At 38.1% G+C, this 21,047-nt stretch overlaps 1 protein-coding gene across 5 annotated transcripts in view; it reads left to right on the top strand.

Annotated features, from left to right (window-relative positions):
• The window catches only part of LNPK (lunapark, ER junction formation factor), a 59,881-nt gene that overhangs the window by 33,323 nt on the left and 5,511 nt on the right, over window positions 1–21,047 (top strand). For 2 of the 5 annotated variants that reach the window (XM_065841374.2, XM_065841372.2), the window contains exons 12-13: window positions 43–213; window positions 6,547–7,503. In XM_065841374.2, the coding sequence (XP_065697446.1) occupies window positions 43–213; window positions 6,547–6,737 (362 nt within the window). In that variant the 3' untranslated portion in view covers window positions 6,738–7,503. Of the gene's footprint in view, window positions 1–42; window positions 214–6,546; window positions 7,504–13,806; window positions 15,042–21,047 lie in introns of those variants that run through there. The other 3 variants (XR_011740004.1, XR_010651597.2, XM_071811118.1) reach the window with 3 other exon arrangements.

Genomic DNA, 21,047 nt, shown 5'->3' with positions numbered 1-21,047 from the left:
AATTAATTAGTGAGGCTACTTACTGGGTGTGCTTTTGTGTAGCATTTAGATGTGCCTACTGCTTTTTCCTGAATCCTGCAAGAAAAACTAGACCTCAGGCTCCACGACTTCCAGACTTCAGCTTTGAAAAAAAGCAATTTGCAGAACCGCGACCTGAAACGGATCCTCCAGAACCTAGAGAGCAAAATCCCCAGGAAACTGAACAGACAGAAGGTGTGTGCTGATCTCATGAAATCTGCTTCTTTTTAAATGTCTAATGAAATCTGCCCCCGTCATCCAGCTCTCTGTCTAGATGGGAAGAACTGAAGAACTCAAACACTGGAACAGGCTTTCTGGAGAGTTGGTGGTTGCTCCAAGACTGTCAGTGGTTGAGGCATTTTGACAATGCCCTTAATAATGTGCTTTAGCTTTTGGTCAGCCCTGAATTGGTCAGGCAGTTGGACTAGGTGATTGTTGTTGGTCCCTTCCAACTGACTATTCTGTTCTAACTTCATTTCAATTATTCTAACTTCGTTTGAATTATTCTTGTTCCGGCTTCTAGCTTAGGTTGTTGATACTATTGTCTTTTGTCCTAAACCCTAAAATTTCTTCCTATTAGGCAATATGTCTCATGCAAATGATGGCATAACAAAACTTTTCACTCTAATGTTACTGATAAGCAGATAGAAAATGGTACTGTAATTTACAGAAACAGTTAAGAGGGGAATATGTCCTGAAGTGGTTAACTTTCACTGTGTTCAGCAGGTCATTTGATTGAGGTGTGTTGGAATTTCTGCCTTTGTTCCTTTTGCTGTTTTCCTCAGGGCAGGAAAATCTAGTAAAACTGCCTTGTTTAAAATCAGAGAGTTCAAAGACAAATTGTCAATTTTAATGTAACATAGTTCCTTTTGAGACATTTTATAGTCTGCAGATACAGTAGGCATCTGGTATGCAGCCAACAGGAAGATGTAGTGTTTTAAAAGATTCCAGAAATTATAATTTCGAACCAGAGAATCTCCAGTTAGATGTGCTATGGGGTACTTGATGGGATTTTACATTAGTTTAAGCAGGGATTGTGGGGGGAAGCCATCAAATAGTGTACAGCCCTGAGACTCGGGCTAGAAACCCACCAACCGTGGGCAGCTGTCAGAATGTAACAGAAAGAATGTTCCTGCTTGGTTATCTTTATTAGGGGCATTGGCCTTTACTTTTTGCTATGAGGAGGCCCCATGAGGGTAGTAGAGAAGTCACATCTAACTGTAACCATCTCTGGGTGGGGTCTGATATGGGGACTTGATGAGGAAAACTTGGTTTCTTTTCCTGTGTGCCATAGTGCATGGGAAATTTCATGGAAAGTACTATTACTAGCTTGAAAATAAGACTGAAAACTTGCCCTCAAATGATCTAATCAGCTTTTCAGTGAGTGCAGGCTAGGTTAGTAGCTTCTTGGCTACCTTCAAAATTAGAAGGTTCTTACAGAAAAGACAAAATATGTTAATGGCGACTTCGAAACTGTACTTATTTTCCTCTGTGGGAGTCAAATGGGGAAGCCCTTAAAGACATATATTCAGCTCTTGGAGGCGTGTGCCTCAAGGGCTTTGGCGTATTATCCATAATTGCAGGTTCTTAGAGGTTTTGGGAGAGGAGGGTGCTAATTGAGTTAGTGTTATCATTGAAGGAAATGTTTATCAAACTATGCCCTTAATGGGTCTGAGCTGCTTAGTCAGTTTGTAGATGTAAAAAATACAAAACCTTAATAATTAGTATGAGATTTTTGTTAGACATTTGAGATGTAAAAGTGAAAGTTTTGCAAAATAACTTTTGCTTTTTTGAAAGCAGAATACTATCAAGTATTTCAGGATAAAAATGGGATGGTTTTATTGCAGTAAATGTGATTTTTGCTGCTTTAACTCTGAAAATTACTTGTTTTTTGTCGGTATGGTCTTGTATTAATGTGCTGCTTTATTTAAAAATGATGACAAAAACCGCTGTGGGATTCATTCCTCTGTTTTCTTTTCCTGCTAGAAAGTGTATGTGTAAGTTTTTCAGAAGAGGCATAAGGAATAAGTAATTGATATATAGTGACTTCTGGTTTTATCTAGCTTAAATATCTGATATTTTCTGAATATTTCATCTCCAAGATGATACAAACCATTCTGTTTTGATAATTAGTAAGCAGCCAGAAATAGTCTGTATTCATATTTTGCGTAACTATTATCTGAGAAATGTCTTGTTGATGTAGAAGAGGCCAGTGCTACTCTAACAGTTTGTCACTGTGCATAAACTGCCTGTGACTTGCCACAAGTCTCTTATGAATGAGAAAATATCATTTTCAGTATGTCACTTTTTCCATCAGAACCCTAATTTGAAATGTAACTATTTACAGGCAGTTGAGGCTTATTGAGAAATGAACGTATTATTTGTTTGTAAGTTTAAAGTATGGAGCTATCATTAGAGGTACAGCTGTGGGGAAGGCTTTTGTTCGCTACAGTAATATATCTGCTGTCAGAGCAAGAGTTAGAGAGTATCTTCACTTACAGATGTAGACAAACATTAACACCAGGAAACCAACTTCACCACAGTGTTGACAACAGAGGGAGATCCAACTGTTATCTGCAACTCATTTAAACTGTAGCTGGATAGCTCAAAGAAACTGCAAGCTAATGTGATACAGAAGTGCTATAAATATTTTTTAACCAGTCAGCTACTTTTACTAATGAGTAGAGCGTGAAGCTGAATCTCTTTTCAGTTGTGCTTATGCAGTGACAAGCATGTTACATGCAACTCCTGCGGATAAGAGATCTGAAGAATGGCTATGGGGAGTGCTGTTGGCACCAAACCTTGGATTTTTTTAATCCTCTGGAAATATGGAGTCATCAGCTGTCAGCCTGATGCAGATTACTGGCACAAACATCATGTTTCCCTGTTCAGCAGAGTAACTTGGGAAATTTTAGTAACAGAATGAAGCAATATACTTTAGTTCTTTTCTTACACTTTTCTTAAGTGGCTCAATGTTGATATTTTTGCCATCAAAGGCAAGTTGGTTCTCTTATGTACTTCTCTTTAAAGTATTCATGTTTGGGTCATATAGAAAAAGCCAACAGGAACCACTTTTATCCTCTTGGTTAATTTTGCCTTGCCTATACTTGGTACTGTTATGCTGTGTTCTTGATTCAGGTTTAGCATTTAGCAATGTTTCAAAGGTTGAAACAAAATTTGACTGCCTCAGTGTTTTGTGGTGAATATCTGGTGCTGATGTTCAGAGGTCTTCATTAAATCTCTTTGAATTTCAGATTTTACCGTGGTAGTCAGCACTTTATGGAGACAGCTTCTTGTGTTGTCTCCAGATTTTTATGGAATTCCATGACTGTCTTGATGAAATATTTCATGATTTAATGCTCTGTAATTTTTAAGGATTATTGGAATATGGCAACTGCTAGTATGTTTGAAATTACTTCCATTTAAGAAGCAGATGCAGAAACTTGGTTTGTTGTTCAACAGAAAGGGTTCACAGTAATGCTGTCCTCCAGAAAGAAAGCCACTTCAAGTGTGTGTGTATTGATGAGTTCTACCAGAAGCAGAACTTGGCTTCGGGCAAGTGTTATGTTAAATGGAATCTTATAATAGATGGAGCAGAAACCTTATCACAGTATCACAGTATCACAGTATGTTTGGGATTGGAAGGGACCTCAAAAGATCATCTAGTCCAATCCCCCTACTGGAGCAGGAACGCCTAGGTGAGGTCGCACAGGAATGTGTCCAGGCGGGCTTTGAATGTCTCCAGGGAAGGAGACTCCACAACCTCCCTGGGTAGCCTGTTCCAGTGCTCTGTTACCCTCACTGAGAAGAAGTTCTTTCTCAAATTTAAGTGGAACCTCTTGTGTTCCAGCTTGATCCCATTGCCCCTTGTCCTGAGGACAAAAAACTAAGAAATTGGCTTAAGTGTCTGTTCTGGTCAGAATGGTCTGAGTTTAGTGGTTTAAAAAAAAGCACAAACAACCAGAAAATCCTTAAAAACCAACCAAACAAAACACCAAAAAACCCCAAAAGGCCAAGCAAGCAAAAACAACCACCACCAAAAACCCCCCACAAACCAAAAACCAAACCAAAACTGGAAAAAACCCAGACTGAACTGGAGACATTTTCTGTTTCGAAGATTTGGCTTGCCTTTCTACCAAATATGCTCCACTTCCATAGCACAGCATGAACCAGCTACATTTTTTGTAAGCTACTCTTTTTAAAGATGTGAGTTTTTGCCTGATGTGCTCTTTCCTTACCTCAGTTAATATGACTAGAATTCAATGATTTCTCAAGCAGACATGGGTTGACTCAATTTGAGTTTAATGACTTGTCAACAAATTCTTTGTTTAAAAATGCATTGTGTTTCCAGTCTATGACAGTTCAGTTTAGCTGAACAACACAGCTTGCCTTTTTGGTAGGATATAAAGGGTACAGGGAATCAAACACTCTGCTATTATTTGGATTCTCTTTCAAAGCCTTTGCAACAGCTTTGTGATATCAAAGCCATGAACAGAGACTACTGTGAAGCACATGTTCCTTAAAGATACTGAGACACATGGCACTGTGTGAAACTCTGCCCTAATGGGGAGCTGCAATAGTGAAGACAACTGGTTCCAAAGGTCTTGCAAGTACAAGTACAGTAGCTATATTTTAGTGCAGTTATTTTATACTAATTTTATTAATTCCTGCATCACAGGCATACATCTTCAATTTAATTTAATAGTGATGCAATATTGTGATTTCACTGGTTATGCAGTGAAATGTTCTCTGCAACAATAAGGGGGGGTAGCTCACTTCTGAGTGCTGAGCATCATTCAGTTGAGGACTGTAGGCCTGAAACTCTGTAAATAGGTAACGATTGGGCTATGCTACAAGCTACACATGAGTTGAGGGGACATGGAGTTTTCTCTTCCTCACATCCTATACTTTATTTGACTTGAGCCTGAACAGCAGCAATAAAGGAGGAATGTAACTCAAGTGTGGAAGGATTGTAGCAGGAAAAGGCACAAACTTATTCATAGAATTTGAGGCTGAAGAAAAAATGCAGAGATGAGGCAAAGAAAACTGACAGTTGGGAGATAAAGATTGAGTACAGGCTGGGATGGGATCAAGATGGAAATTGAAGAGCAAGAAGGGAGAGTGGAGTAGTTTGGCAAGAAACTGAGAACATTAATTTGCTTGGGCAGAAATAGGAGGATGGACCATCTGACAGGATGTTCCAGAGAAATGTTGGAACAAGAAGCCAGGGCAGGTGTTCAGCAGCCTGGGGCTGAGAAAACAGGGGAGGAATCTGAATGAGGAGGTAAGTTGGCTGCAAACTTGCTGAGATGGAAGATCAAGTCAGAGGAAGAAATGGAGAAGCTGGGCTGCACTGAGCAGCCCGAGGCAGAGCCTGGAACTAGCTAGGCAGAGCTGTGTGTGCGAAGAGGGGTCTTGGTGACAGGTGGCAGTTGTACCTGGTCTGCTGGGCAGGGCTGTGCAGCAGCTGCTCTCATCAGTTGTGACACCAGAAGGCAGAGCAATCGTTCTAAAACTTCCAGCCCTGCCTGAATTCTGTCAATATTAGCCTAAAGCAGTCCCTTTACTTTGAGACACCAAACATGTTTTGATAAATATTAAATTACAAACATTTGATAAGGTTAGTTTTTTTGAGCTGTAACTTTGCATCAGCTTTGCAAACTGTTTGCCTTCACAGTATGCATCAATGCTCTATAGTATCGACTAATACCAGTCAATAAATAAACCAACATCAATAGTATCATTCTACAGTACCTTTGTGTCATTTAGTGCAACACTTAGTATTCAGTTTTTCAGTGCTTATGCTCACTTCAAAATGTGACTGTCTCTTATTTCTCATACACTACTAAAATCCTGTCTTGAAGCTAGAATTTACTTTTTTAGGGATAGTACTTACGATAAATATTTTTCACTGATCTTCAAAGTACGCCTATTATCAAAGAAACCCTCAACTCAGATTGAGAGTAAAGATATTCCTTCCTACACTTTCTGTGGGAAGATTGAGAATACCCAGTAATTTTTGTCGGCTGTTTTGAGATTTTGAGAACTAGTTTTTCATTTTCTTTCTTTTTTTTTTTTTTTCTAGTTATCTGACTCTTTGTTTAATTTCCACCAAACAGAATGTTTAGGTTCTGTGTACAGATTAAACTCTTATAGAAAAAGCTACACAGTTGATAAAACTTCCATTACCAAGGACAAAGAAGGTGAATTACCATTGTGTCTTATTTCTGACACTGTCTCATATTAACAAGCTTAGAAAGGTTCTATTGAGGGTGAACATATACAAATAATACATATTATTTTCATAGTGGGGTCTGAACTGTTTTCTATAATTTTTTTCTTAACTTTCACAGGTTTTACCTGTCACCCTCTTGTTAGAAAAATAAAATAGTTTTTAGAAGTCGAGAACTTCATGCAGTGACTAGTCAAAACCAATGTGTGATTGCAAGATGTTCTGTTTCCTTTTTAAGAATATTAGCTACCTATTCATTTCTGCAGATGTTTATTTCATCATTTTTCTTGTCACAGAATCTGAAGAGGACACGGCCCAGATTGTTGAGACAAGTGAGACAGATGATAAAGCACAAAGTCCTGAGCAGCTAAATGATAAGGTAACCGAAGAAGTTGAAGAAGCAGAAAACCTTTCAACAACCGAAGACTCTACTTCAGAGTCTATCTCGGCTGAACAAAGTGAAGAATCTTCAGTGAAAACAGAATAAAGTACTTCAAGTGCCTTCTGTAGCTAGTTTTCAGCTTTGTTCATGCCTGTTGTTACTATTCAGGTGAGCTTTTTTTAATGGTACCATTTATAAATCTCGCTTGAGCTTAAACTGCCTCAACTGCCACAGTATGTCAAAGCTACATGTAAAAGTGGGTATTGTAAATTAAGCATGTGTCTTTAAATAAGTTAACACACAGAATGTATAGTTGGTTGAAGTCTAACAGTTGTAGCCATCACTCAGTTTGCATGTTTAAAAATTTAAAAGTATAAGCTTTGCTAAAGGTGACCTGTAATTTGACATCTCTTTAGCTGTCACACATGCAGAGAAATTTCTGGCAGCAGCTGACCTAGGAAGCTTGGTCTAGTGAACTTAAGATACTTTTTAATGCTTCCCTGTTAAAGTGACTTGAGTACATTTTAAATACACAGAAGTTTACAAGCTAAAGTGTCATCTGACATTTGACTCAAGTGTATGGAAGTGTCATTACAGTGGTATTACTGTTATTCATTGTCTCACTTTTTGATAGAATTTGGTTAAATGGCACTCAGATAAATGGCGTCTCCTTTGGTATTTGCGTTGCAGATGAACCAGAGGCACATACATGCAAAACTGTTTTGTGTTTACATAAAATATAAAGTCTCTGCACTTGATTGTACTTGAATACAAAGCACTATTTATACCTGTACAATAATGACAAGATATATGTGAATTTTGTGCCTTTGTGTATTTTGTTAAAGGAAAATAAAGACATCTAGCAGCAGTACTTGCTTTGTGATTCCTAAAACTGAAGATAATTTCTGTTCTGCTGTATGCAGCTATTCTATAGTTACTTTGTGGAAGTTCAGAAGGAATATGACACCTTAAAAGGAGCATGTGTATATGTAACTAAGGTGGCTCTGATAGGATGGAAATAGATCCCTAATCAATAGGGGAAGTGCATGTGCATTTGCCAAAAGACTTTCCTAATGGTGCCTAAAACCTGTTGATACTACTTATTATTAAAATTATAATGAATATTTGCTGCTGGATTTCTGAAACTGTACTTTTCTTATTGTATAGCTTTTCAAGCTAAGGACACATGTTATATGTTTCCTGTTAAATATAACAGTTGGGAACCTAGACTAGAATTTTTCTGGTGCTTGGAAGTGAGGAACCTAAATCAGATTTTTTTTTTTTTTTTTAGTAAATAAATGCTGACCATTTGTAACTTGGTTAATTTAGTAGTAGTTCTGATGAGTTTTATTGTGTGCTGTTCCCTGTGTACATCAGTATATGGAGGGAAGAAGAAGCTTCAAACCTACTCTTTTATTTGTTGGCTTGGTTCCAAAGTGAACTGGTTTTACAGTGTAAAGGCAGCAAAAAGCTAAATCTTAGTAGCTCAAAAGTCCTCCACATGAAAAACATGTTTCTGAATGTGACCTTAGTATCCGTGTCTTTATATGAGACATAATTATGTGAACAGTGATGATTAATTTTCTTTTCCAAATAGATGCTTTATTTTCTGGTTCTTTGGGGTTAGTATAGAAGCTCAACCCTTACATCATCAGAATGGTCTGTATTTAGATAAACAAGGAAGTTTTTTTCTGGTTCACTAACTAAATTGCAATTCATATTTTAATTAGTAGTCTTAATGGACAGAATGCAGGCGAGTGATTAAAGGAGTACTTGTAGGTGTTTGACTGTATTTATGTAAAGAACTAGTAAAACCAGGTAACGATCTTGTGTGTGACTATCTTAGTTGGGAATAGAATGCAAACAGTCCCTTTTCCAAACATGTCTTACAGTATGAGAAAAGTACAAGGTACAAAGTGATAAGGGAATGCATTCTTTAATATTTTAAGATAGTGTATTTTATATTCCAGAACTTTAAAACAGAAATAAGTTTTCCTGAAAGGTGACAAAGCTTACTCATTATTTTGTAAGACTTCCAGATTGTAATCTCCACATTACATTTTGGACCTCACCAACTTATCTGTTTAAAGGCTGATTTCTTTGGAGAAAAAGAAAAATCACAGAATACTTCAGTAATTCAGCACAGTAAGTTGTTGGATGTCCTTATAAGCACTAAACCCAAGTGGAATTTGATGTTTTGATCCCTCGTATGGGATATGAATGCATGAATTACTGTCACTTCAGAAGTTGATTGCTCTATGCCCATGTATTACTTCCTTTTAAAAATTGTATCTTAAGTGTCAGGCTTTTTTAGAGTAATTTTAGGTTCTTCCCATGACAAACAACCACTGAGCTGTAATGTGTATGATGTCTATTGAACTGACTGATAAAATAATGGGATCATAGAATACCAGGTTGGAAGGAGCCTCAAGGATCATGTGGTCCAATCTTTCTTGGCAAAAGCATCGTCTAGACAGGATGGCCCAGCACTCTGTGTAGCTGAATCTTAGAGTGTCCAATGTTGGGGAATCCACCAGTTCCCTGGGAAGATTATTGCAAGGGCTGATTGTTCTCATAGCAAAGAAATTTTTCTTCTTGTGTCCGATTGGAATCTTGTAACTTGTGCTCATTAGCCCTTGTGTGTTCCATGTGACTCCTTGACCATCTTTGTGGCCTTTCTCTGGACCCTCTCTGGCCTGTCCACACTTTTTTGCATAGTGGGGACCAAACCTGAACACAGTATTCCAGGTGTGGCCTGATAAGTGCTGAATGGAGTGGGGTAATGACTACTTTGTCTCTGCTGGTGGTGCCCTTGTTGATGCAACTCGGCATCCTGTTGGCTTTCTTTGCTGCAGCAACACAATGTTTGCTCATTGAGCTGCTTGTCCACCAGGACCCCCAGGTTATTTTCCAAAATAATCTGTTAATATTGTAGCTGTACATTAAAATATTTTCATTAGTCTGGAAGATGTCTTTCTGTAGTCCTGCTTTTGTCAAGAAAACTGATGCTGCTTAGGTTATTGGGAATCTGATTATCTTTTTTTTTTAAAAAGAGACTGAGTATCTGGTATGGGGTGGAGGAAAGGGAAAGCATTATTTCTTCCAACATTCTTAAATGTGACATCAATCATTCCTGTGACAAGCTGCTGCTTTTGGTTTAATATGTCACTGGATCAAGTAGAGACAGTCAACCTGATGTGAAAACAAATACTTGTTAAAACATGAAAACCTAGCCTTATGAGATCTATGACTAGATAGAATTTTTGAGGTGGAGAAGAATAAGTGAGTTTTAAGCACATGATAGAGTTTTCCTGAAAGACTTTGTCAGTAAACAAGTGTCCAAGCAGTTGTTTCCCTTAATTGCTTTAGAGGGCTTGAAAAAGATGTTAAGGATAATCTGGTATTTTGGTAGAGAAAGATCTATTTTTAACTTTGTAATTTTTCAGTATTTTAAAGCAGCTACAGTAAATGAGGGTAGAGTGTTAGTTAATCTATAAATGAATTCAGACTCAGATACATGACAGTAATAGGCTCCAGGCCTTCCTTGATTTACAGTAAGTGTTCGCATGTCACTTTTGCCAAGTATGTGTCCCCAGTCCTGATACGAATGTGAGAAGAAGATTCTGTTTCAGCAGCAGTTGCTTCTTGTTTTTTCTGTCTGCCGCAAGTGTGGCAGTAGTAAAAGGTGCCTGTCCAATGGGAACTGGATTGACATCCAAAAATACCTGCCAGTGAACAGCAGTAGCCACACTTAGTCATGTCTTTGTAACACCAAAATCTTCAAAGCAGAAGTTCATGGAATGAAAAGGTACAGCAGTTTTCAGTGATATTTAATTCAATTGCAGACTGGCTCTCAAAAGATGAGAAGATGGAAGTAAGGGGAAAAATACAACAAATGCTGTGGTTCCATGTTTTGTTGACTTTGCAGTATGTACTTGAAATCTTCATTTTTTTCAAAAGTACTGAGAAGCATATCCTGTGAAAATTTCACTACTTAGATTTTGTACAAGATCCCTTTCTTCCTGTGGCTTGGATGAAAAGCGAAATGGAGTGGGGTAGTAAATAATATTTGGCAAGCCTGTTGGTGCTGTGTTTTTATTACTCTGAAATATTGTGAGTAATTGCAGAGATCTCCTTTTATTTAACTGTAGTTTATGTATTGGGAGGAATTATCTGGGCTGTGTAAAATCTGCCATGAAAGACAAATGAGTGTTCTAGTTCAAAATAAATTGAAATGAGTCAGTTGGTCAAATTGTAAGTTTTACTAAGAAGCCTGCAGAACACGGACATGAGGGAATGTTACTTCAAATTATAATACTTATTCTAAAGGAGAATACAATTGATTACCCTTGGACATTTTGACAGAAATAGATCATTTAGTGGAATCTTGGCATGGAGATGGTTTGTCTCAGGACAGCTGTTCAGCCTACGCACAGCAAAAGCAGAAGCTCACAAGGAAAGGCAAACGAAGATGGTGCGGATGCTGACAACTCATGGACTGGTCAAGAGGTTATAAAAAGCATGTAACTAGGGGTGCCTATGGTTGCCTTGAAGTCAAGAACAAGATGAGTAGGAGCCACTGTAAGGATTTAAAGAAAAGAATAACGGACTGGGGAGGATAAGGGAGAGTGGTTTTGTCTGTCAGAACGAAGTCCTAATCAAGAATTAGAGAAGAGCTTGAGAAGATTTTTCAGAAAATGTAGCAGGGTTTACTATTACATAGCAGTATGTACCCCAGGTGAATATCATGTTCTTATGTCAGAAATAATAAGGTTGCAATTGACATATCGGGGAAACTTGTTTGCTTTTTAGAATTAATTTCAGAATAAAAAGATGATAATAACTTGTTAGAATAAGACAGTCTAGCTGTTACTACAGATGATGGTAGCAAAGTTGCTCTTTTCCTTTTTATTTAAACATAAAAACTTAGACATTCATTTCTACTTCTAGAGTTAGTGAAACTAGCAGTAATTAATTTTTACAAACGTATTAGGCTTTGAAGGCTAGGAGAAACACTTCTCTGGTGCATGGTTCTGAACTTAGTAAAACATGTGCACTTGCGGATCTATGGTGATGGATGAGTGAGTAAGCTGGAAGAAACTGTTCATTATGAAATAGTTAAGACTGCTATTAAAAACTTCAAAAGTCTTAATCTTCATAAAGTCTGAACGTTTTCAATACAAGAGTACTGGATGCAAAGGAAGCTCTAAATAAGCTACTTCTGGAGTGAGGTTTTGTTAGGTTTTCCAGAGGGAGGAAGAGCATCCATGGGGTAAGGATTGGCCTCCCTGTGAATGTTTCACTAGAACAACCACCTTGAAGGTTCATTTTGCGTCTTTACTGGCAAATAATCAATTGACCAGTTCATGGGTGTTCTCAAGTAAAATGTTCAGGCTCTTGTTTCCTTCCATGGCTTGTGGATTTTTTTTTTTTTCCCCCAGTGTCTGTAGGATGATCTTTCCTATCCAGTCACATTGTTAGAAGTTAGTGCCTCAGATCTCATGTTTCAGTTACTTCCTGAGTTGATAATGGAAACCTGTCCAGATTTCTGGTGTAGTGAGCCTCTGCAGTTTCACATATATGTTTGTAGTGCATAGGAGACTATATAGAATACACATCCCTAATACAAGCTAATTTTAAAAAAGGCTACAAATACATCAAGTGCATAAACAGTAGAAAGAGAGTAAGTTTTCCAGGGATAAACTCAGACTGGGAGTTTGAAAGTTCCTTATAATTTGAACAAACAGACTTGCCGGAGGCCTTAGGTCTAAAATGAAGGTTGAGAACAAGAGGGCAATAGGAGATGGCTTTGTGACCAAAGGGTTCTTTCTGATGGTGTGTGCTGTTCCTCTTTTCATTTAGATCCTGTTGTTTAATACATTGTTATGTGATAGTTCATGGAACAGTTTTTTGGCTGTTTTCAGAAAACTTTGGTTCACTCAAACGAAGGTGTGTTTGAAACTGTTAATTACTCATCTGTGTCAGTACTCATCTCTTCCAGTGTGTGGTCTTTAGGCAGAGCTCACAAGTCTCAAGTTTGTGGAGGGTGAAGAAGATGAGGAATTAAAACCGGCTCTTCTAATGCTGGTGTTCCTGGGGCCGATTGGCAGAGTGCTGTTGGCTTCCCGCTCTTGGTGCGTAGTAACGCACCAAAGCTTCTGTCAGAGGACAAACTGTAAACTTCCATCAGAAGTGTGCTGTGCTTGAGATTGTGTCTAATAGTAGTCTGAAATTATGTGTACTTCATGCTCTGGATTCTGGCTTTTTGGAGGAAGAGAATGGTACCCTGAGTAGGTGGGAATTTCTTAGCACTTGGTCTTTAGTAGGGGGTTGTTTACATGACAGAATGAGTTATTATAATATTTAACAGTAGGAACTACTACATTTCAGCATTTAAAAAAAAAAAAAAAAAAGTGTTGTCCCTTAAGATTGTAAGTCTCAAGGAATTTGACTTATCTTCACCATTGCTTTTGATTTGCGAACGTCTCTGGGGTCCTGTCAGGTCACATTCAATCTTTCTCTGCAAGAATAAGACCTAGAGAGGTGTATGATGGGCAGGATAGAGAGAAGGGTTTTAATAATTTGCTCCCAAACCATGGGGTTTTGGGATTAAAGCAAATGCTTCTAGGATTCACAATAGATTATCTAACTTGGCAACAGTGAAACATTTAAATCACTGAATCATAATATAACCCTTTCAAGGTTTTATAAAATCAGTTTGATCGTGTCTTAGTTTTTGCATAGTGGGGGGGGAGGTTGGGTCCTGACTGATTCTTGTAATACTGTTTTTTCTCACTGTAGTTGCTGTGGGAGTAAATCTACTTCAGGAGTGCCCCTACACATACCTGGTGTTGCACCGCTAGGGTTCTCAGTAAACCATTACTAATGTTTTTCAGGAGGGCTTTATAAGCCTTTGTCTCTGTGAAATCATGTGTTCTCCTTTTATTGTGTGACAAAAATAATTTACAAAAGGGAGATTGCAACTGCCAGAGAGAAATACATGCAGCAAAATCCTGAAATAATCAGATACAGGAGAAAACAAGGAGTACAGATACTGGAGATCTGGCAGTTTTGGGTGTTCAGTTTGTAAATTCAAATTCATCTCTAAATCTGTAACTTATTGAAATAATTCTTTCTCTTTTTCTCTCTCCATTTTGCTGCCTAAATGAAATAGCGATGCTGGATTTGTAGAAAACTCAAGGAACAAAGACCTTCCAGCTCTCCTGAAATGGTCTGCCCTCTAATTCCTTGCATCGCTTCAAGGAGTTCTACTCAGTTGATGAAACTTAATTTTGACTTGTTCAGCACACAAAGAAAACCATTTTACAAAAAAACACAAGAAAATTCACTTTAAGAAAAGTATTTTAAATGATGTTTTAGAAGAAATATGAAAGTTGATAATTCTTAAGGAAAGTTTGAACTTGTATATTTTGTATATTGAGCTTCTATTTAAACAGGAGATCCTGTATATTTATAGTTCTTACTGTTGTAACAGCCTTGTTGTTGCATTTGTAAAAGGCATGTGTGTTTCTGTACTGTAAGTAGTATCTTTAATCAGAAGTATCATTTTAATCTTAGCTGTGGCATTGACTAGTAGTTACATCACCTGCAATTGGAGGTCCACTAAAATCAATGCAAAGACATTAATTAGTATGAGTTTTTAGGGTCTAATAGACTTCATGGAATGTCTGTCTTAGATTTTCTGCTTGTAATGGAGAAAATATTTAAACTCGTGCTTCCCTTTTCAAATAGTGTTTTACCAAATGGAGCAAATGTTAAAGAGTATGAAATTATATAGGTGGTTGTTTGAATATATGCTGCTTTTGCTGTGTATGTAACTTCTTGAGGAAAAACCTGATTCTGAAAAAGCTATTGAGTATTCGTCTGATCTGAATTATGATGATGGCTGGGTAAGAGTCAGGCTGCTCTTTGCATAGCAGTGATTTACAGTTTTAAAGTGATAATTCTGATTAGTAGTTCATTCTGTGCTGCCTGTACTCAGTCAGCTTGGATTTCGTAGGTTGGTTTGTTTGTTTGTTTGTTTTAAAAGGAGCACATATGTTACTAAAACAAAGCTGAGGGTGCCCCAGCTTCTTCAGTGCAGCCCCTGCTCCCCAGCTGGCTGGCATATGTAGGAAAAGAACGATGTTCAAGGTTGAGTAGGTTCTGATAAGACCCATTTATCTGTGCTACGTCCAGTTGTGAGAGCTGCTGGCGCGAGCAGCCAGCTGCCCACCCGCAAAGGGCAGCCTGGCATGCGGCTGCAGAGCTCTGTGCGCAGTGAAGTGGAGGCGTGGAAGACCTGCCTTGGCTCAGTATAAAAAATCGTCTGGCAACTTCAGAGGGGACTGGGGAGTTCTGAAGATGCCAATTTTTGACCTGCCATTCTGCAGACACGTACGTTTCAGGGTGGGTATTGCAGGTTTTATTGTATCTAAATGGTGATTTATGTCCTTATTCCTGCATTATTGTCCACAAAGTACTGCCCTGTGTCACAAGCCTGTGTTACCTAATTTTTTCAGACTGTTTGATTTTCATTAGTACAGCTGCTTTAGCTTGTGATCAGTGTACTGCACCTCATTGATAATCTAAGAGACTATCAGACGCACAGAAGTGACACCTAACCCTGTCAGTCTGGCTTGATTGACCCCTCAGCTTCCGAAACATGGGTTCATTTTTTTTTAAAACCCGAGTTAGCCCGACATCCATTTTCGCACATATTCTGGGCAGTTTAAAGGTTGGTCAGAATTGAATATTGCTCTTTCAAATTTGATAATGTATGAGTACAGAACTGTGACCTTTGATACGTAGTAATACATCAACATGACATGAGCAGTAAGTGCAGCAATTACCTTTACTACACTCAAGATTGTGTTTTAGTTCTCATCTTGTAAGCAATTATTTCAGGAAAAAAAGGATGCCTATAAGTTAAATATACTTTGGAAATAGTGTAAATGCAGAAATTAATCTTTGGGGATTTTTTGATTTACAGGTGAATATTTTTCAGATGAATCGTGGCTTTTAAATTAACATTGCTTTGGGACTAGAAAAGTGGCTTTTTTTACAGTACTTTTTTCTGGGAGAGTTTCTTTAACCCTTTTTGTTCTAATGTAATCTAAGTTTCGTATTCTGATTTATGGCTAAAGTCTGATCCTTCAAGCAGTTGATGTGTCACTGTGTTCGTGTTGCTCCCATGATAATACTTGTAAGAGTTGGTTACGTGCATGATAATAATGTAAGTTTACCTGCTTTTAAGTGTCGTTCAGAATGTACGAGAGTATCTCGGACCTGCACCATATATTGATTTAAAAGGCTGTTTTAACTGCTTCAGCAATGTTTCATCTTTTCCTGAGCAGATCAAGATACCTTTGGTTTAGTTTCCAAGCCTTTGTCCTCACCTGTTATAAATTATTTGGGTAATGATAGTGCACAACCACTACCTGGTAGGTGCTATAAAAACACAAATCAATACTACTTGCCAAAGAGCATAAAACCTCAAGAGGAGTGATAGCAGCTGTGGCTTCTCTTCTGTGGACTAAAAATCAGAATAAAATTACTGTGTCGTTCTGAGCAAGCAACTGAGTAACCATTGAATGGTGGCTTTGTATCAGTGCTGTATGTCACAGCCAAAACTCGAAGCAATAACTTGAATTAGAACTTCTCTAAAATGTCCACTTCCTTGGCCACTGAGTGTGAAGTGGTGTTGGTGTGCTGGAATTAGGCACTGAACTTTAATTCAGGAGCTGGGAAAATGCTTGATTTGTTTTATGTTGAGGTGAAATCAACACCTTTTGGAATGCTTTTCTACAAGCTGTTAAAAATCTGGACGCCTGGTCCCCGATAATGTTTGGCCGCACTGGGACCCTGGTGCGGGAGGCAGATGTGGGCTGGGGACTGGATGGAGCGCGTCTCTTCCAAATCTACCATGGGAAGAGGGGTGAGTGCATTCTGTAGAGTAGTGTTCTCTTTCTGACTTGTCCCTCCGGAGATGGCTCCTTTGTAGTACACACATAGTAGCTGTAGGTTGCTAATAAGCCTGAGAACTTTTGTGATGAAAGTTCCATCAAAATTAGTCTCTCAAACAGATTTTCTCACTACTTTTCTAGCAACAGTTAGAACATTCTTGACTCTCTGTGGTGTCATTTGTTCTCTGGGTGGAAAAGCAAAGCAAGTATGTTAAATCATCACATAAATTACTCCCAATCAAGCTCTTGGCAATACAAACTATTATGCAAAGCCACAAGGCTTTAGGGACACGGTTTAGTGCTGAAGTTAGGTTATGATTGGACTTGATGATCCTGAGAGTATCTTCCAACTAAAATGATTCTGTGAAACTGTTCTAAAAAGGCACTGCCTGAGGATATTGTGCAAGCATGGTTTTGTGCTGTTCCATGTTGCTTTCAATGTGTGCCATGCAAGGGCACTTGGGCTCTTAACTACTTAAAAAAAAAAGAGAAAACAACAAAAACACCCTCAAGCTTTTTTGCATGTTTTCCTTAAATTTTAGATGTTAATAGTACTAACTTAGTTTGGACAAAATACCTGACCTACTTTTGTGTAGTGTTTTCCATTAAAAAGTGTAAATAGTGTGTATATGGAAATCTTGAGTCGTGCTGCCGACTTAGCAGATAAAGGTGGTTACAACAGCTCAATGTGGAAGTTTGTTTTTCAGCTGGGGCTCTGTGCTTGTAGGAAGTTCCTTATGGGACAAGATGCCCTTGTGCAGGTAGGTGACTCCATGGATAAAGTGCAGTTGTTACTGTGCTACGAGTAGCAACAGCAAAACAAGGGCAAACGCTGTGGTGTAGGATGTCAGTATTTGTTGACTGGCGTTTGCTCATCCTGTATTTATTACTCCTGGTAATGACTTAGGCATCTTTAGTTCTTCTCTGTATTGTGTATTATTAACCAATTTTTTTAAAGAACTGACAACACTGGTATTCCCCAACAGCAGAATCCCTCTTATAGTATCTGGAAAATATTTCCTATCTCTCGTGTTTCAGAGAAGGGAGTAAAGGTAATTTTTTTTTTCCACCATTCCTACTACAGCAATATGACTAGAAGTATTTATTTTTCCAAAATGCAAGGATTTTTGTTAGTTTCAGTTGTTTGGCTACACCTGTGTGTTGCTGGGGCTTTTTAAAAGAGATGGTGAATGGCAGCCTAGTTGCAGAATGTATTTTCCTTTAGAGGTTTATCTTCAAACTTTCTGGTTTGCAATGGTGTGATCCTCCTGGAAAGAGTTTGTTAGATTATTGAACAAATGGTGGGAAGCTGAAATTTAGGGACACTTAATGGAAAGTACTCGGCTAGGACTGTATGCAACTTATTGTGAATACTCCTGATATATTTTAAGGCGTTATGTTCATCTAGTTATGAAGTGTGATCTATTTGATTTTAAAATCTCAGATTGTGTTATGAGTAAGTGTAATGGTTCTGAGAGCTGGAATGTTGTTAGCCATTGTGAACAGTACTGAAGGCATCTCAGGATGTATAATGTGATAGATGCAATTTGGTTTGATTTTTTTTTTTCCCAAGACCAATTTAATTTTGATTTATTTGCCTCATTAACCCAAGGATTCAGAAAATTGAATGCCACCTGAGTGAGGTATTATTAACACTAGTGAAATATCTTCAGAATCGCTCCATGCTTATAAATTGATCTTTTGAAAGCATTTTAAAGGCATAATGATACTATGGTGAAAATGTACAGCATCATTTAAAAATTGCAAAATGCTTATTTGATTTCTGAAAATAAGACTTGGTCACCTGACTTAAATGTATACTGATCTATTATTTATGCTTTGAAAATAGAGCTGATAAAAAGCATAAGTGTTCTTGATATTATATTTTGTCATATCTAGCTAAAAAGATTGAAATCTGGAGAAACAATTTTCTGCAGAAATGAAGTAGTATGCCCTCCTGAACCCCTGGGGAAAATAGCCTCTCTGTTTGCTCAGAATATGAAGCAGTAAAACAGTATAAGTAAAACAGACAGCCCATGTCACATTCCTATTTGTACAGTCTGGAATGATGTTTTAAAAACATTTTCTAGTTATTTTTGATAAATAAATGGTGCAAATAACATCTGCAAACCAACCCTGCTGATGTAAGATTTTTCAGATCAGATTTGTTTGTCAGTGAAAGTCAGAAAATTGCTTTGCAAAACTAAAGTTGTATAACTCCCAAAAATATGCATAAGAAATGTACAAGAATATATCTTGCTGCTCTTTTGTCTTCCCTCAAAGAAATGAATGCTGATCTCGCTTATCTTTGCTGCTGGGCTCAGAGTGTAGCTTGATAAAATTATCAAAAAGCTCAGTTGCTAAACACAGATGTGTTATAAGGTGTTAAATAGCTCATGTGGTGCATCCAGCTACCCTACCCTTTTGGAACAGTGAATCTTGCGTAAGGCCTTGAGATTTCCCCCTCAGCCATTAATGCCGCACAAAACTAAACGTGGGGGTTGTAGGAGCCTTCCACCTTCCATGAGCGACACCCCTGTGGTCGAGGGGTGCAAAGGCAGTGGGTGCGTTGCCAGGCTGTGGCTGTCTGCAGGTTCTGCTCAAGGCCGGTACACTGAGGATGAAGGGACGTTCCTCCAACTCTTGTGGCCTCCAGAAGCGCACTATTCAGTGTAAGAATGCTGGCCACACTCTTGATTTCCTTCACTGATATAAAAGCTGAAATGGAAGAACTGTCCCTGGGCAGCAGGGTTGAGAAGTCCGAGGTCACAGCTCCACAAATGCCCTGTTGCCCAGTACTGGCCAAGGAAGTGTGTGTGGGTACATCTCCCAAAACATGGCTTGTCGAGGGAGTGGGCTTTCAGCTGCATTTGAGGGGTGTATGTCTTCAAGGCTCTCTTGTTTTTCTTTGGACTTCTGTACTCCACAGAGTTGGTTAAAACCAACTTTAATGCTATTTTTGTAAGGATTCTCAGTCAATGGATCCCGTCTCAGGCTAAATTTTATGATATATCCACAGAGTACAAGATGCGTGCATTTTGTAAATATGTAGGTGTTTCACAGCAACAAAAAAATTTGTTTTATTTTTCAGCCTTTACAAAAATAATTATTTAATAAAAATCTTCCCTCTGCACTTATACAACACTGGAATATTACCTGTTATTTTAATACTTGAGCAAAAAATGGACACTTACGGGGTTTACTCGTCTAATAGCATTTCATTGAATGCATCTCTCTTTGCTGAATGAAAAGAGTCTTGGGTAGGGAGTTTTTGTCAGGGTCAGGGATAGAATTCTGGAAAAGTTATTTTTTTCTGTTATGGTTATACATGTTCACAGTTGTATATAATGATGGTGGTGATAACTGAGAACATGATGCTCTTTGAATTATCAGAATAGATACTCCTGTACAGCAAATATACAGCCTAAAAAATTCAAGTATTACTAATCCAACCAAGATTCATTTCAGGTTTCTCTTTGGCAAAAGGCTCAAGTGCTTCAATACAGCATGATGTGTATACCGGTAATTTTTCAGTTCTTAATGACAAGGACATTATGTATAGCCATGAAGGGGTATCACTATGATTTTATTGAACCTTACTTTATCACATCATTTATTTCCTCAGAAATCTTGTTCTAATGTGATGTTTGTGTAAGTAATTATGAATTGAATTACCTGTTTAGCATTTTTGATAAAACAGTTAGTGATTTCTGTAATGCTTAGTTGAAAGTTCCTTGGTCATGGGCAATACGTGTCATTTTCCATATGAGGTGGGAGTCCAGGAGAACTTAGAGAGAAAAGGCACTTCTCAGTTTTTTGCTTACCATCTTTTATACTGAAGTTATGCTAGGACTGCAGTTGAATTATTATTTTTTTTTTAATTATTACTCACTGGAGTTCCAAGGAGTGTCTCTAGAGAACTTAATTGAATGAATCTGTTTTCACTGAGTGAAAAAATACTGGGGGTGAGCTTCAGGAAAGGAAAAACAAGGCACCTAAAAAGAAACCCAACTGGTCTTTGGGTTACTGCCCTCCAGGCCAGGGGAACATGACCAATATAGAGGTTTGTGGTTCTTCTCCCTGGAAACACTTCATGCTGGGGCAGGCTGTCATCTGGGATTTGAACTGACCATTGCAGAACGTGTCACTCTTTTATCAGAGACAGGAACTTGACCACACTCAGTAGTCAAGTTCCTGTTAATGAAGAGTTAAGACATTTGTAAGATAAATTATTCTGGAAAGGTGATATGCACTCTTAGAAGCAATAGAAATATTAACTCTGTAGCCAAACCCAATACTGTCTGAACTTGATTAACTTATTGAAGTGTCTATCAATAATATTTATAAACTCTTATGTACAGTCTGACCTATACTTAATTCTGTATCTCCTTGGTGGCTCAAGTAACATGCAGAGGAACTACAAATGGTTAAAGAGCTGAATGGCAGTGGA

This window comes from Patagioenas fasciata, chromosome 7 (genome assembly GCF_037038585.1).
Source record: "Patagioenas fasciata isolate bPatFas1 chromosome 7, bPatFas1.hap1, whole genome shotgun sequence".
NCBI classification, from domain to species: domain Eukaryota; kingdom Metazoa; phylum Chordata; class Aves; order Columbiformes; family Columbidae; genus Patagioenas; species Patagioenas fasciata.
The sequence above is the reverse complement of the archived record's forward strand: the minus strand, read 5'-3'. Positions and strand labels throughout refer to the sequence as shown.